Below are 18,232 nucleotides of genomic sequence, written 5' to 3' on the forward strand. Positions count from 1 at the left end.
CGCTGTTCATATCAAAAAAGTTTTTGGGTCTCCACATTTTGAGACCTATAATTTTTCCATATTTTGGTCCACAGAGTCATGTGAGGTCTCGTTTTTTGCGGGACGAGTTGACGTTTTATTGGTAACATTTTCGGGCACGTGACATTTTTTGATCGCTTTTTATTCTGATTTTTGTGAGGCAGAATGACCAAAAACCAGCTATTCATGAATTTCTTTTTTTTTTTTTTTTTTGGGGGGGGGGGGGGGGGGGAAGGGGCGTTTATACCGTTCCACGTTTGGTAAAATTGATAAAGCAGTTTTATTCTTCGGGTCAGTACGATTACAGCGATACCTCATTTATATCATTTTTCTATGTTTTGGCGCTTTTATACGATAAAAATTATTTTATAGAAAAAATAATTTTGGCATCGCTTTATTCTGAAAACTATAACTTTTTAATTTTTTTACTGATGATGCTGTATGATGGCTCGTTTTTTTGCGGGACAAGATGACGTTTTCAGCGGTACCATGGTTATTTATATCTGTGGCTTTGATTGCGTGTTATTCCACTATTTGTTTGGCGGTATGATAATAAAGCGTTGTTTTCTGCCTCGTTTTTTTTTTATTTTTTTTACGGTGTTCACTGAAGGGGTTAACTAGTGGGACAGTTTTATAGGTTGGGTCGTTACGGACGCGGCGATACTAAATATGTGTACTTTTATTGTTTTTTTTTAATTTAAAGAAATGTATTTATGGGAATAATATACTGTAAAAATATTTTTTTCTTTATTTAGGAATTTTTTTTTTTATTTTTTTTTACACATGTGGAAATTTTTTTTTTTTACTTTTTTACTTTGTCCCAGGGGGGGACATCACAGATCTGATCTGACAGTTTGCACAGCACTCTGTCAGATCGGCGATCTGACTTACAGCGCTCCTGGCTTACCAGCGCCTGCACTGAGTAGGCGCTTGGTAAGCCACCTCCCTGCAGGACCCGGATGCAGCCCCGCGGCCATTTTGGATCCGGGGACTGCAGGGAGAGGAGGTAAGAGACGCTCGGAGCAACGCGATCACATCGCGTTGCTCCGAGGGTCTCAGGGAAGCCCGCTCCCTGCGCCATGCTTCCCTGTACCGCCGGAACACTGTGATCATGTTTGATCGCAGTGTGCCGAGGGTTAATGTGCCGGGGGAGGTTTGTGACCGCTCCTGGCACATAGTGCCGGATGTCAGCTGCGATAGTCAGCTGACACCCGGCTGCGATCGGCCGCGCTCCCCCCGTGAGCGCGGCTGATCGCATATGACGTACTATCCCATCGGTGGGAATTAAGGCCCACCCCACCTCGACGGGATAGTACGTCATATGGGATTAAGGGGTTAATTACTGTATTGCTAACGTTGTTACTTATGACTTGTGTTTGAAACTGTTAAACTGTTAATCGCTGTGGAATATGTTGGCGCTATATAAATAAAGATTATCATTATTATTATTATTATTATTATTAAAAGTAAAGCACTGATCTTTGCTTTTATTTGGAGCTGTCACAAACAACACATAAGGAAGAAAATATCTCCATATGCTTCTGTATAAGTCTCTTCAGAACCTACCAGTCATTAAAATACTCCAATTTGGGCAGTACAAAAAACATGAACCCGTGGAAGTGATATCATGGCAGTAGAAAATAATAACCATACCTGCAGAAAGGCTCTGTACGATGCTAGCGGCAGCTGTGTGATAGATGATATCAGCACCATCATTGAGGTAATGGAGGTTGTTCCGACAATCAAAGCCTCGGTAGCCAAAAACATGTTCCAAAGAGAGATCCTGAAACACAACACAACATAGTGGTGGCCTAAAATCCAGACGAGGCACATTTGAGGGCTAATAAAGAAAGGGAAAAGAACTGGAAACAAACCGGCATGTCATTGCTGAAATTATATAAGATTTGGCGGATCTCTAATACCCATTTACACACAGTCATCATAGAGGATGGTTTACTCCTCAGACTGCAAGAGGAGGCTTATGTGGACTCAAAGCGTCCATGTATTACATGGCTGCTCAGTTAACTTTCAGGAACAACCACATGGACATAAAGTATAAAGTTTATCCCTTATTCATAAGGGGTTATGGAAATGATATATATATATATATATATATATATATATATATATATATATATATATATATATATATATATATATTATACTGTATATACACTCACCGGCCACTTTATTAGGTACACCATGCTAGTAACGGGTTGGACCCCCTTTTGCCTTCAGAACTGCCTCAATTCTTCGTGGCATAGATTCAACAAGGTGCTGGAAGCATTCCTCAGAGATTTTGGTCCATATTGACATGATGGCATCACACAGTTGCCGCAGATTTGTCGGCTGCACATCCCAAAGATGCTCCATACAAGGCAGGATGGATCCATGCTTTCATGTTGTTTACGCCAAATTCTGACCCTACCATCCGAATGTCGCAGCAGAAATCGAGGCTCATCAGACCAAGCAACGTTTTTCCAATCTTCTACTGTCCAATTTCGATGAGCTTGTACAAATTCTAGCCTCAGTTTCCTGTTCTTAGCTGAAAGGAGTGGTACCCGGTGTGGTCTTCTGCTGCTGTAGCCCATCTGCCTCAAAGTTCGACGCACTGTGCGTTCAGAGATGCTCTTAGGCCTACCTTGGTTGTAACGGGTGGCGATTTGAGTCACTGTTGCCTTTCTATCAGCTCGAACCAGTCTGCCCATTCTCCTCTGACCTCTGGCATCAACAAGGCATTTCCGCCCACAGAACTGCCGCTCACTGGATTTTTTTTCTTTTTCGGACCATTCTCTGTAAACCCTAGAGATGGTTGTGCGTGAAAATCCCAGTAGATCAGCAGTTTCTGAAATACTCAGACCAGCCCTTCTGGCACCAACAACCATGCCACGTTCAAAGGCACTCAAATCACCTTTCTTCCCCATACTGATGCTCGGTTTGAACTGCAGGAGATTGTCTTGACCATGTCTACATGCCTAAATGCACTGAGTTGCCGCCATGTGATTGGCTGATTAGAAATTAAGTTCTAACAAGAAGTTGGACAGGTGTACCTAATAAAGTGGCCGGTGAGTGTATATATACAGTGTATATATATGAAAAGCCAGTTATCCCCTATCCATGAAAAATGTGATACCTTACTGATCGCTAGGGGTCCTACCACGGGAATTTCCAGCGATTCTGATACTGAGGCAGTGGTCGTACCCCCAATGATCAGCAAGTTATCCCATAACCCATGGATTGGAAATAACTTGTTTGTAGAAAAAAAAACCAGGATCCTCCCCTCTACCCTCTTACAACGGCGCCATTTCTGTGATATCGGTGCCAGGTTTTCCAGGTCTCACACGACACAGTTATGGTGCCTGAGCGCTTTAGCCAATCAGCGGCTGCGAATGTTCCCCATTCCTCACGCTTTTTTTTGACCGTTCCAAGAAAGTGTGAGTTAAGTAGCCCATTAGTATCTTTGATTGCTTGCAGTACTCACTTACCAAAACCCGTCTCCGATATCGCTGGAAGGGCGCTTGTGGGGGAAGTGAAGATTTATTTTATTTTACACTGAACAATGGAGTATTTAAGAAAGGGCTGACCCAATTGGTGGACAATCTCTTTTATGTAAATTCTCAATTAACATCGGAACAAAAACATTGGTTTATATTTACCTCAATGATTTTCTTTTTCTTATTGATGTTATTCTTCTGCAGCTTTTCAGGCTGAGGAGCCGCTCGGCTAACTGATGGTCTAGAAACACGCAAGCAGGAAGCTCATCAGAAGAATTGTAGCAGACGAGAACTCAAACTCAATTTTTCCTATCATTATACTTTTTGAGTTTCTTTTTTTTATAAAGTCGACTGACCATCTCTACAATAAACCATTTGTGCATTTAGTTTGTTACTTAGGTGCAATCCCAACGACCATTCCCCCCGATGACGAGGCCACAACACTTCTGCTAGTGGAGTATGCCCATCATTGTTCACATACACAACCAGTATCGGACACTGCAGCGCCTCTTATTCTCCTAAACGGATGTGTATATGGAACAATTAAGGGCTAAGCACTCGCAGATGCACCGCAGCACCAAATTGCGCTTATATCGAGATGATAGAAGCTATGCCAATATTAATAAAAATGGCTTATTCTAAGGATGCTATAGTTCCTGGAAACCAAGATAAGAATTCAGTTTTTTTCTGTTTGTTCTCTAGCGGAAAAGCCCAATAATGTGCACTGCGCACACTGCTGACATCTCGTGGTAAGAGCGTGCGTCACGTGACCACTCATATGTGATTTACATAATTGTGATCACATACCAATTAGACGCGTGGGGCTTCTCTCCTTGGAAATGAATTGAGAGAAGCCAGATGAGTCTAGTCGACGCGGGTGGCAAGTGTGCAAATCACATACATGGGGCACGCTCTCACCACACGCTGTCAGCAGGCTGCACTCACACACTGACTGCAGTTTGTTCTCCTAATACTGGACAACTCCTCTAAAGTCTATTTTACATGTGTTCGCCTGTTTTTTTTTATATTCATCATTGTGGGGGGAGTTTGCAGGTGTTTGGCAGATAGATCAATTGTTGCAAAAAGTCACAAAATTTAGGCACATGACACCCGCATACTGAGTGCACCATCCCACTAGCAGGGGCAAGTACACTATTGGTACAGCCTGTGCAATCATACAGAAGAACAGTAGGCAAGGGGGTCCACCATCACGTCCTGTAGTTTCATTTATTCTAAAAAGTTAAAAACAGCCTACTGATTAATATCATAGTTTATTTTAATAGAGCTCAGAGCCCATATTTTCTAAAAAAAAAAGAAAAAAAAAAAGTCCAGAACACCCTGCTTTCCTTTATACAAGTATACAAATAACATTTTGGCTGTCTGCGACCACAACTATGGAGTGTGTGAATGACTGCCTTCTGGACATCTGTCAAGCCAGCAGTCTTCCCCATGATTGTGGAGCCTACTGAAACAAAGACTAAGGGACCTTCTTTAAACTCTTAGGAAGCCTTTGTTAATTATTCTAATTGACTGAGACTTTTAAGTTTTCATTGGCTGTAAGCCATAATCATCAACATTAACAGAAATAAACACTTGAAATAGATCACTGTGTTTGTAATGACTCTATATAATATATGAGTTTCACTTTTTGTATTGAAGAACTGAAATAAATTAACTTTTTTGATGACATTCTAATTTAGTGAGAAGATCCTGATCAATAAAGTATGTTAACACTTTATTGATCATTTACAGAGGTCTCTGGTTTTAGTCAATCTGCCGATAGGTGCATTTTTTGACAATCTTGACAATCTTATGTTTTCCAAAAAATTTCTGTAAGGTGATGTATACATTTTATGTAAGTTTCCATGTAAAGATCAGCCTGTATTAAAGATTTACCAGTTTGGTACAGGTACAAGAACCATGATAATAATGTTACCATACTCTGTTCACATACTTTATACTTCTAATAATGCTAAAGATAAGCCAAATTACATTTGTGAATTCATTGTAACATGTGACCTATGGCATGTCTGCAACAATAATTATCACAATCTTCAACTTTACCTTGATCCCCTTGCAAGCAGCAAATAAAACCAAGTGAAAAACTTAGTATAACTTTGCTGAAGATACCCGAGCATGCGTCACATGCACAAGCGAGGGTCAGATGAGCTTTGATTTGCTGAACAAATCAAATGAACACATGCCAGCAACTGTAAGGATACACATCATAGAGCGCAGTGGGGAAGGAGGCTCATACTCGCTGAGAAAACATATAAATCACAGTCTATGTGATAAAAGCCCAAAGGAACAGGAGAGCATTCAGACAAAGCAGCCTATTTACTAAGCTTTGGATTTCATAGGAACTCTTTAGAATTTGGTGTCTCAAGATCAAACAGCCATGATAGGAGAAACATAGGGACAAGTGTTCTCCTTAGGTCAATACAACATTTGGGGTCACATAGATGATCATTTTTACTCAGCCATGATCATATGCATACATTTATGATGAATATATTGCACATGAGACCACTGATGACTATATGTCACACAATGTTTTATGTATATGTTGCACAATGTCTGATGAGTCACAAAATGTTTAATATTTGGAACAGGTTAAAAACGATTCTCAAACTGGTGTTATTGTTAAGTTATTAAAGTTTGGATGACAATATCTTATGTATGACCAATCAGTAGAAACATCAAAAGAAGATGAAAAGAGTCTCATGATAACATCTGTACCACTTACTGCAAATTGGTTATAATTTTTTTTTATCAGAAGAACCCTTTAGTTTACTCTCAGTATCTTCCTTATTCGTATCTCGTATAAAATGACTTGTCATGGCAGATACTAACTCAGCCATTAGTGGCAGCGACCCATTGCACAAAAGTCTGAAGAAATGGATAAGAGGTCCAGTTGTTTCTTAAACCAAGCACAGGAGGAAAAAATGTGATTCCTGTGACTTTGGCTATTGAATGAGGATGGATTGAGTATCTCAGTGATTTTCCCTAGACGCTTATAAAGGCTACAAACAGTGGTGCGCAAGGAAGAAAAAAACAATATTGCCTATTGCCTAATCTACATGTGCCGGGGGGGGGGGGGGGGGGGGGGGGCATATTTCAATAAGATCAGAAGTAAGGAACTCAAACAACCATGCACTGCAATACAGCATGAACCTTGAAATAGAGATTTTATGGCAAGAGACTACCATCTAAGATCAGGAAACTGGCTAAAGTGAGCATACCGCCACCATAATTCAACTTCCGTAAGAAAATGTAGTCTGGTCTCATAAATCTATATTTTTGCCTCACTAATGAGATGCTTGGATCACACTTTGCTGTATACCACATTAAAGAGGTTGACCTAATTAATTGATCTAATCATGGGGGTGCGAGACCCTACACCCCCATCCACCAGCTGTTACCGGCATCGGCTGGAAGTTCTTGGATGCTACCAGAACACGGCAGTTCATTTCTATAGTGGCCGCCGCCGGGTACTGCAGATCCCCCCACTATACATGTGAATAGGGAGTGTAACTGCAGAACTAGGCCGCGGCCACTATACTTTTGTCGGGCCTGCTGTGCTCCGGTAGTATCCAAGACCTTTGAGCCGCCACTGATAACAGCTGATCGGTGACGGTAACCAGGTGTTGCACCCATGCCAATCAGCTACTGATAGCCTGTCCTAAGCATAGGTCATCAATAAAAAAAAAAATGTAGTGAACAAGTTGTTTTAGGCTACAGTCACATGTCAATGTATCTGGGTTCCATTTTTTGTATTGCTAGAACAGAAAAACAGTATTGCAACAAGAACTTTTTCTTCTATTCTAAAGAACGGACACCAAACAAAACTCACAATAATCAATCGGGCCCCTTCTGGCTTCTATTTGCATAACTGATGCAACAGATCACTTTTACACAGGAATTCTGTTTGCCTGTTCTTAAAACCGCACAGACAAATGGAACAAACGGACATGTGAACTTAGCCTAATACGCAAGCCCATTCTGTTTTCCGCCAAAAATTATGGATGAACAGTTGAACACTCTATAGACCACTTCTGAAGGTGGTAAAAACAGAACATTCGAGTCTTGAGGATTTAAACTGCAACTGCATAATGTGGTTAACCTTTAATTAGTCGCGTAGGGTCCATTGGACTCCAAACGAGTTTGTTTTCATCATATATCCACAAGAGTAGAAGGTAGGTAGAAATATAAACTAGCTCACCCGTGATGCATAAACCAATCCTCGGGAGCACGGACCCGCTGTGTTCAGGCGTATAGAGTCCAAAAAGAAAAGAATGTCCAGCTTCACCGAATCCGTAAAAAAGAGTTTTCTTTATTCACATACTATTGAGCATAGAGGATACAGACTTCAGCACAAGCCATATGGGTAAGAATCTCAACGCGTTTCTGGAGACTAAGCTCCCTTAATCATGACATGATTAAGGGAGCTTAGTCTCCAGAAACGCGTTGAGATTCTTACCCATATGGCTTGTGCTGAAGTCTGTATCCTCCATGCTCAATAGTATGTGAATAAAGAAAACTCTTTTTTACGGATTCGGTGAAGCTGGACATTCTTTTCTTTTTAGAAGGTAGGTAACCATCTGTTTCGGTAGCTTCCTAGTTCAGGTGTCACTCCCTCCTCAGTGTAGACGATATGTGATTCTTGTGCCAAATAATTAACTGTTTTTTTAATTGCACATAAGTAGTTATTTAAATTTTGCTGATTACTAAAACTGTTAGGGTACCGTCACACAGTGCCATTTTCATCGCTACGACGGCACGATTCGTGACGTTCTAGCGATATCGTTACGATATCGTTGTGTCTGACACGCTACTGCGATCAGACATCACGCTGAGAATCGTACGTCGTAGCAGATCGTTTGGAACTTTCTTTCGTCGCTTGATCACCCGCTGACATCGCTGGATCGGTGTGTGACAGCGATCCAGCGATGCGTTCGCTTGTAACCAGGGTAAACATCGGGTAACTAAGCGCAGGACCGTGCTTAGTAACCCGATGTTTACCCTGGTTACCAGCGTAAACGTAAAAAAAACAAACAGTACATACTTACATTCCGGTGTCTGTCCTCCGGCGTCTCAGCTTCTCTGCACTGTGAGCGCCTGCCGGCCGGAAAGCGAGCACAGCGGTGGCGTCACCGCTCTGCTTTCCGGCTATGGTGCTTACACAGTGCAGAGAAGCAGAACGCCGGGGGACAGACACTGGAATGTAAGTATGTACTGTTTGGTTTTTTTACGTTTACGCTGGTAACCAGGGTAAACATCGGGTTACTAAGCGCAGCCCTGCGCTTAGTAACCCGATGTTTACCCTGGTTACCCGGGGACTTCGGCATCGCTCCAGCGCCGTGATTGCAAAGTGTGACCGCAGTCTACGACGCTGGAGCGATAATCATACGACGCTGCGACGTCACGGATCGTGCCGTCGTAGCGATGAAAATGGCACTGTGTGACGGTGCCCTTACATTATGGCTTAGCAAAGATTCTGTACCTTAAGTTCTCAACTAAGTAAAAAAATATTCTTTATTATATGTTGTTTATTTTTCACTATGAAAACTGGGGTCTCATGGACCACACGCGACTAGCGTTAAGTATTCTGGTGCGACTAACTGAAGGTTAACATTAATTAAAATCTAAATGATTCTGGCACCCTGCAGAATTAACAATATTTAAATTACCTCTACTCCAGAAGGAAGAGAATTTTCTATCCTGTTAGTGTCCAACCCACTAAAGTGCCTTTAGCTGATATCCCATAGGGTAGCCACCTATAGAAGCTAGAGATACCATTTTCTTCTTTCTGGTGGACAGCCAATTTGTATTTTTTTCTCAGAAAGAGTTGTATATAAAGCTCCACACAACAGCCAGACCTCCATGAGGACAACCCAGGGCCAAATCCATGACCCAAAGTAAGAAAGTAGTTCTGAGAATAAAGGAAACTCTATCCTATACTTGACGAATATACCTAATGAAGAGGTCACTGAGTGGTTATACTGCAGTTGTTCCATCTGCTGAAATTAAATTAATACAATTGGAATCAATCCATGACATCTGTTTTAGTGCTACTAAGTGGTATCTTGCTGGAGATTATTAATTATGTACAGTAGGAAAAATAAGTATTTGATACACTGTGCAAGTTTTCCCACATACAAAGAATGGAGAGGTCTGTAATTTTTATTGTAGGTACACTTCAACTGTGAGAGACAGAATCTAAAAATAAAAACAACCCTGAAAATCACATTGTATGATTTTTAAATATTTTATTGCATGAAATAAGTATTGGATCACCTACCAATAAGCAAGAATTCTGTCTCTCACAGACCTGTTAGTTGTTCTTTAAGAAGACCTCCTACTCATTACCTATATTAATTGTACCGGTTTGATCTCGTTACCTGTGTAAAAGACACCTATCCACACACTCAATCACACTCCAACCTCCCCACCATGGCCAAGACCAAAGCTCTGTCTAAGGACACCAGGGACGAACCTGTAGACCTGCATAAGGCTGGGATGGCCTACAGGACAATAGGCAAACAGCTTGGTGAGAAGGCAACAACTGTTTGCACAATTATTAGAAAATAGAAGAATCACAAAATGACTCCCAATGGTTCACAATCTCCCTTGGTCTGGGGTACCATATAAGATCTATCTCGTGGGGTGAGGATGATTCTGAGAAAGGTCAAGAATCATCACAGAACTACATGGGAGGATCTGGTCAATGGCCTGAAGATAGCTAGGGCCACACTCTCAAACATTACCATTAGTAATACACTATGCCATCATGGATTAAAACCATGCAGGGCATGCAAGGTCCCCCTGCTCACGCTAGCACATGTCCAGGTCCATTTGAAGATAGCAAATGACCATCTGGATGATCCAGGGGAAGCATGGGAGAAGGTCATGTGCTCAGATGAGACCAAAATAGAACTTTCTGGTATCAACTCCACTGGCCGTGTTTGGAGGAAAAAGAAGGATGGGTATAATCCCAAGAACACAGTCCCAACTGTGAAACATGGTGGGGAAGCATCATACTTTGGGGAAGAATGACTGCACCGTATTGAAGGCAGAATGGATGGGGTCATGTATCTTGAGATTTTGGCCAACGACCTCCTTCCCTCAGTAAGGGCATTGACGTTGAATTGTGGCTGGGTCTTCCAGCATGAAAATTACCTAAAACACACAGCCAGGACAACTCAGGAGTGGTTCCATAAGAAGCATTTCAAGGTCCTGGAGCGGCCTAGCTTGTCTCCAGACCTGAACCCAATAGAAAATCTTTGGAAGAAGCTGAAACTCAATGTTGCCTAGTGACAGCCCTGAAACCTGAAATATCTGGAGATGATCTGTATGGAGGAGTGGGCCAAAATCTCGGCTGAAATGTGTCCAAACTTGGTTAAGAACTACAGGAAACATCTGACCTCTGTAACTGCAAGCAAAGGCTTCTGTACCAAATATTAAGTTCTTTTTTTTATTTCATGAAATACTTATTTCATGCAATAAAATGCAAATTAATTATCTAAAAATCATGCAATGTGATTTTCTGTTGTTTTTTTTTTTTTATTTTTAGGTTCTGTCTCTCTCAGGCGAAGTGTACCTATGATAAAAATTTCAGACCTCTCCATTCTTTGTAGCTGGGAAAACTTGCTAAATTGGCAGTGTATCAAATACTTATTTTCCCCACTGTATGAAGGGCTTTATACACTGTATATAAAAAATGGCAATTACAGTGGTCAAGGAGCTCCATACTTTTTCTAGTGTGTATTGCTCAATCTAGAGTGGGTAGGTAGGTCCTACAGAAGGGACACGTAGAACACGTTAACTAAGGATCAAGTATACCTTTTTGGTAAGAGAACAAGAACTTGACTGGAAGACCACAGTCTTGTAAGTATAGCACTGATTACAACAAGCTTCAATACTTCTCCAGAGACATAACTCGTTCTTGGGCATTGATGCTGGTAGGAACCTTGTTTTTTCCTCAGTATATGGTGCATAATTAAATAATATAAATTAAAGATCTATTTAAGGGCATGATTTTTTTTAAACAGGTGAGTTATTGTTGAGTTTTTTCTTACTACTGTACACCATGTTCAAAATTATTATGCAAATTACTTTTTTCTCGGATTTTCCTAAATGGTCGGTGCAAATGACAGTCAGTCTAATAAAAGTCATCACCCGTTAGAGTATACATGGAAATTTATTGAAGAAACCTCCCAATTATAACAGTATAATCTCCAAAATGAATAAAAACTAAAAATGAACTGTTCCAAATTATGTTTTAAAGAACTGAAAATGCTCATTTGAAGAATTTGCAGCATTAGGAGGTCACATTGACTGAACAAAAACGCAATTTAACTCCAAAACATCCTAACAAGCCAAGTTACATGTTAACATAGGAACCCTTCTCTGATATCACCTTCACAATTCTTGCATCCATTGAAATTGTGAGTTTTTGGAGAGTTTCTGCTTCTATTTCTTTGCATGAAGTCAGAATAGCCTCCCAGAGCTGCTGTTTTGATGTGAACTGCCTCCCACCTCATAGATCTTTTGCTTGATGATACTCCAAAGGTTCTCTATAGGGTTGAGGTCAGGGGAAGATGGTGGCCACACCATGAGTTTATCTACTTTTATGCCCATAGCAGCCAATGACTCAGGAATTCTTTGCAGCATGATGGTGCATTGTCATGCATGAAGATGATTTTGCTCCTGAAGGCACGTTTCTGCTTTTTATACCATGGAAGAAAGTTGTCAGTCAGAAACTCTGTATACTTTGCAGAGGTAATTTTCACACCTTCAGGAACCTTAAAGGTTCCTACCAACTGTTTCCCCATGATTCCGGCCCAAAACATGACTCCTTCACCTCCTTGCTGACGTCAAAGCCTTGTTGGGACATGGTGGCCATCCACCAACCATCCACTACTCCATCCATCTGGACCATCCAGGGTTGCTCGACACTCATCAGTACACCAGACTGTGCCCAATGCAACAGTTTCTGCTTGTGAAAACTGTTTAGGGGTGGCCGAATAGTAGGTTTATGCACCACAGCAAGCCTTTGAAGGATCCTACACCTTGAGGTTCGAGGGACTCAAGAGGCACCAGCAGCTTCAAATAACTGTTTGCTGCTTTGTAATAATATTTTGGCAGCTGCTCTCTTAATCCAATGAATTTGTCTGGCAGAAACCTTCCTCATTATGCCTTTATCTGCATGAACTCTGTCTGTGCTCTGTTTCAGTCACAAATCTCTTCACAGTATGATGATCACTTAAGTTTTCGTGACATATCTAATGTTTTCATACCTTGACCAAGGCATTGAACTATTTAACGCTTTTCAGCAGCAGAGAGATCCTTTTTATTTCCCATATTGCTTAAAGCCTGTGGCCTGCTTAATAATGTGGCACATCATTTTTAAGTAGTTTTCCTTTAATTAGAATCACCTGGAAAACTAATTGTCACATGTGTTTAAGATTGATTTCAGTGAACCATTGAGCCCTGAGACAATACCATACATGAGTTTATTTGAAAAACAAAACAATTAAATCTTTATGACACTTAAATCCAATTTGCATAATAATTTGGAACATAGTGTATAAAAAATGGTTATGAAATTCAGTAATGATTAAGCCTTTTAACAACTAATAAATGAAAGGTCACAAACTCAATTTTCGTATTTACTTAGTATATAGGCCCCAAAGTGTAGGCTGCTATTAAAATATAAATAGCAATCATGGGGATGATCTGATCTGATGTGTATTAATCACAATTATGTCAGATCAATATTTCTTATTTAAAATGTTATTCTTGCAAATGCTCCTATACCTCTAAAACACCAGACACAAATAGTACTCACCCATTCCAGGTCCAGTGCTGTTTAGTGGTGTCTAGCAGGGTTTCAATAGTACAGCACACATTACTGCTGCAGCTAATCACTGAGCTCAGTAGCTCATGTCATTTATATGTACAGAAATGCTATCCATAGATAGGGTCGTTCCCTCACAAAGACAAAGCCAGATGTTTTGTCAGACTTTTTCTGTGTTCAGGTCGGAAATAAGAGTCCATTCAAATCATGTAATTTGTAATGCATAGATGGGCCATGTCTGAAAGAGTCAAAGCCATCTTACAGAGAGCAGCAATGGCTCATTGAGGGGGTTCGGAGAATGGCAATCTCCTCTATGACATCCATGTGCCCTATTAAAGCATATGGAAAGGCATAGTTGTCATAAATGAACTTTTTTAAACCCCATGTATATAAAGAAATAATCTTAGTTATCTGATTTTATTGCCTATTTTCTGTTTTAATTATTTATATAGGTAAAAACATCACAGATAATCTTTAGCGCCCCTAAAGCTTTGTCCACTGGCAGATTTTTTTGTCCTATGTAGATTTCAGAGCATTTTGGATGAACCCCTTAGGGGCTGCTGAGATTATTGGGGATGACCTTAGTAAATTTAACTAAAGAATGAAAATAAAAAATAGGCAAGAAAATCAGATAATGAAGCACCTCCCAAAGCATATCAGATTATCTATATCAGAAGGCCACTAATCACACTGCAAAACTAAAGGTGGATTTACAATACCTGATTCTGTGGCACTATACGACCATGAATCTGCGAACAGTCTGTATTAGGTCGCTCAGTGAGCACTGGCTGCCATCATTCTCATCATTTACTAGAGATAAGTATCCCAGGAGACCTCCTGGATAGACCGTCTGTGGTCGGCTGTTGTGGATGGAGTATGCACTGGTCTGGCTTTCAGGTCAAATAGCTCTTAATGGTCCAAAAGGAGATGTTCTCCAGCACCAAAGGAAAGTAGTTAAAACTTAACCTCTCATCATATACGATTACAAAAAAAAGAGAGAATGTGCACATATTAAAAAAAAAAAAGAAAACCCATCATTCTTACAAGTTTCAGGTAGAATACCGTAACCTTTAATCACAGCTGATAGCTCATAGCTATGATTAAGGGTTATTCTACCGGAAACGTGTAAGCATTTTGAGATTTCTTTTTAATATGTGTTAACTACTTTCCTTTGGTGCTGGAGAACACGCCCTTTTGTCTATATCTCAGTTATTCTTCATACCGATATTCCCTATTTCATATTAGTGTTGCCTAACTAGTGTCTCGATAGTTACAAGTGGCTCTCGGTTCCATGCATGTCGCATCTCCACTACTGTACACGATTGGCACCAGGCATTCTATCGCCATTCTAGAATTTTAAGGCAAAAACCATATCGCTAGCCTTTAATATTAGGGTAAAAGATCATCATTCAATCATATCTTCAATGTGCTTTTGCTTTTTCTTAGATATAACTATGATATAAACTAGAAATAATAAAGTATATTGCGATAAATGAAATATCCACTGCAAAAAAAAGATAAATTGCATAATGAAAAATGATGTAACTTAATGAACATTTTATGTACACAGATTTAGATGGACTTTTGAAGACAAGTCTAAAACCAAAAGCTGACCATTCACGGAAGACATTTCTACAGGAAAGGTGATAAATGGATGATCAATGGGCAGAAGGCGAATCCGAATACTATAACCCCTTATGATCATGAGCAGAAGGATCCCAAAATACCCTGTGTAAACAAATGGTTAGTGAGCTCCATTACCAGTCCATTTGAATTACTGAGAGAAGGGACTTTGGGACCCTTGTTCTTATGACTGTTAGGGGTCTCAGTGGTCAGAAATGCTTATTGGAGTCTCAGTGGTCATACAAGCTTATCATTGCCACCATGACACAGAGGTCTTTGGGAACTTCAGACCCCTAGTGATAGAAAAAAATATCACCTATGGAATAGATGTGGATGTTTATGGGGCAAACTACCGATTTATGGTGGACATGCCAGCTATGTAGTGTGTATGCAGGTGCCAGGTAGCGAATTATTCCTCTTGTGTACACGTGTACGGGAGTCTAGAGAAATAGCTGTCAACTAAACAGGCTGGCCAAATCAGAGGCCAGCACAAATTCTGACACTGGAAGGTTCATTTATCTTAATAGAAACACAACATCAATCGTATGAACAGATTATCTGAAAGAGCTTCCATCAATGAAACACGGCCTAAAACTCCACCATACATTGCCCCATCTCTCCAGACTCCCCCATACACAGGGAAGCTCGGCTTGGCTGAGCGCGCCTATGTTCTCTATGAGACAGCAGCTGACAATTTCCTCTGCTTACAAAGAATCGGCCATGAGAAACCCAACAGTCCAGATCCTTGTCTCCTCACCCAACATTATCTGTCAGGGGGAGAGTTGGGAAGTCCCATACACATTACACTGGTAGCCGAATCTGTCAATATCAGAAGTTTCACAGCAGAATTTAGTATAATCTGTATGGGAGACACACAAGATCCATAGGATGCATATGTAGGAAGACATCAGCCTCTATGCCCAGTGACGTGTCTTTCTTTACCCCCTACTATGTAAATATTCTGGGTTTTTTTGCACTTGTTCAGCTTGTATAAAATAATTACTACTTGTTCTCTGAAACATTCCCATTATTAGCAGTTGATGGTTTCTTTCTAAAGGCATAGATAGCCCCTCCGAATGCTGCCATATAGAGTCACCATGAGGGACTGTGTTCTGTCTTTGAAGTGATGCTTCAAGGGGAGAATAACTTTATATTCTTACATGCGTTGGAATATGTCATGCTTTTTTTTCCTGAGCCACGATAAGAGCCCACTGAAATCTATTCCCTTTATTCTTCCCTCCTAGGAGAGATAAACTCCAAATCATAGCATTGGAGGCATACAGCAAAAGTCAACAGAAAGCTACAGGTGTTGTATAAGGCTATGTTCACATTACGTTGCTGCCACCTGTTTGTGGATCTGTTGGAAAAACGCAATTTTTGACATGTCTATCTGGGATTCGTTTGCAATTAATCCTAAAAAAAATGAATGCAAGTTGAGATCAAACTGAAACCAAAGTCTCACTTTTTAAACAGATCCATCAACAGATCCATTTTAAAATGGAAACTTTGTTTAATGGTTTTCGATCTGTTTGCGTCCATTTTTGTTTTGAGCTAATCGGATTTTACTATAAAAAAAATCTGTAAACGGATGAGAAAATGAATGTCCACGCATTATAATTTGGTTCTCATACTATTGTTTAAAAAAATAAAATAGATCAGTTTTTTGGACTTTTTTTGGGATCATTCTAAAAGATTGCAGATTAAATGGATGCAATCAGATGCATTTAAAAAACAAACAAACATAAAAACCCATTAAAATGAATGGGTCCTGTAATTCAACGATTTAGTTTTGTTTTTTTATTTCCCCAAATGGATCATAAAAATGGAAATTAAAATCAACACGTGCACGCAGCCTTACAAATCTGTACAAAATGGATCTGTAATACAGCAATATTGTACTTTAATGGGGCTGTCTGGTCACTCCAAATGACGGCTATGTCTTCAATATCACATACTACACACTCAATAGAAGTGTACTTTGCAGTCCTGTTCAAAGTGAGTACATCCGGTGACTGCCAGAGCAAAGGACTGCTGATCGGTGGGAGTTCTGGCTGTCAGACCCCAACCGATCCGATGACCTATTGTATAGATTGGTTAATGATCTGCTGTGATCAGACAACCCCCTTAATCCAAGAAGACTGAGCACAAACAATTCAGGAAGGCTGAATTATGAGAGAAGAGGTATCCCTTACTCCCCAAAGGGTCTAACCAGTAAATGATCCTCTTCTCGGGCACAAGAGCAACTTGGAACAATTTCTTTCCATTTGATATAAAGTCTTGAATCGGGTAAGTACAACATAAATGTTAGATAAATGCAGCAGTGACTTCTGAGAGTGGTTCAGGACTAGAAGTTCAGTTCTAGCGATAATGATACAATGAATATACATTTTATGGCTGTATGGTTCCATTCCCGATGCTATCACTACTGGAGATGTTGGCGGACCACACACAGTTGATAATAATTAATGACAGAGATATGACAATCAGACTGCAGTGTGATGTATGGTCGTGTCAGCACAGCTCTAATTTCTATGTATGTAAAATAACATTTTCTGTTGGGATACTTACTTGACAATGCCCTGCCTCCAAAGGAAAGCAGATTAAAACACAATACAAATATTAACCGTTTTCTTCCTCGCCGGCACAAAACATTCAGGCCGCACATTAACATTCATACAGAACACGGCCAGACACGAGAGGATGAAATCACAACTCATTTACAGAAATATTACACATCTGCTGAAGTGTTCACAAAATGTACTGATTGTATCAGGATTAACCACTTATTAACACAGTAATATCAGCACCAATGCTTATCTTCTCCTAAGCAGAATTTATTATTTGGCACACAACTACATCATATGTAGAAGAATTAGTTGTTTTCATATACTAAGCGTACAATTTCACTTTTCATATAAAGGAAATAATAGCAGTAATGTGAAATCAAAAATATTTCAGTCCAAATTCATGGAGGTCTCAAAAGTAATGCACTTATCTACTTGATCACTCAACCCCATTGATTGATAAGTCTCCAATTTTATACATTTCTATTTAAACATGATTCTTTTCTGAAAGGGACACTGGCAACTTTGGCTGGGGAGATGCTGACTATCGCAATCCTCAATAGGATAACTGCTGAGGAATGTCTGTCCCTGTGATCGCTGCATTATCACACGTCAACATTTCTTGTAATCTCCAGAAACCAGGCAGCCGGGTCTTCGACAAGCAGAAGCCGCTC

At 40.2% G+C, this 18,232-nt stretch overlaps 1 protein-coding gene across 5 annotated transcripts in view; it reads right to left on the reverse strand.

The window, feature by feature from the left end:
• EML6 (EMAP like 6) overlaps nt 1–18,232 on the reverse strand; it is a 170,985-nt gene that overhangs the window by 24,745 nt on the left and 128,008 nt on the right. For 3 of the 5 annotated variants that reach the window (XM_077282700.1, XM_077282702.1, XM_077282701.1), the window contains 3 exons: nt 17,563–17,577; nt 3,675–3,753; nt 1,672–1,801 (listed from right to left, as the gene is read on the reverse strand). In XM_077282700.1, the coding sequence (XP_077138815.1) occupies nt 1,672–1,801; nt 3,675–3,753; nt 17,563–17,577 (224 nt within the window). The remainder of the gene's footprint in view (nt 1–1,671; nt 1,802–3,674; nt 3,754–17,562; nt 17,578–18,232) is intronic. The other 2 variants (XM_077282703.1, XM_077282704.1) reach the window with 1 other exon arrangement.

Source organism: Ranitomeya variabilis, chromosome 2 (assembly GCF_051348905.1).
Source record: "Ranitomeya variabilis isolate aRanVar5 chromosome 2, aRanVar5.hap1, whole genome shotgun sequence".
In the NCBI taxonomy this organism is placed as follows: Eukaryota; Metazoa; Chordata; class Amphibia; order Anura; family Dendrobatidae; genus Ranitomeya; species Ranitomeya variabilis.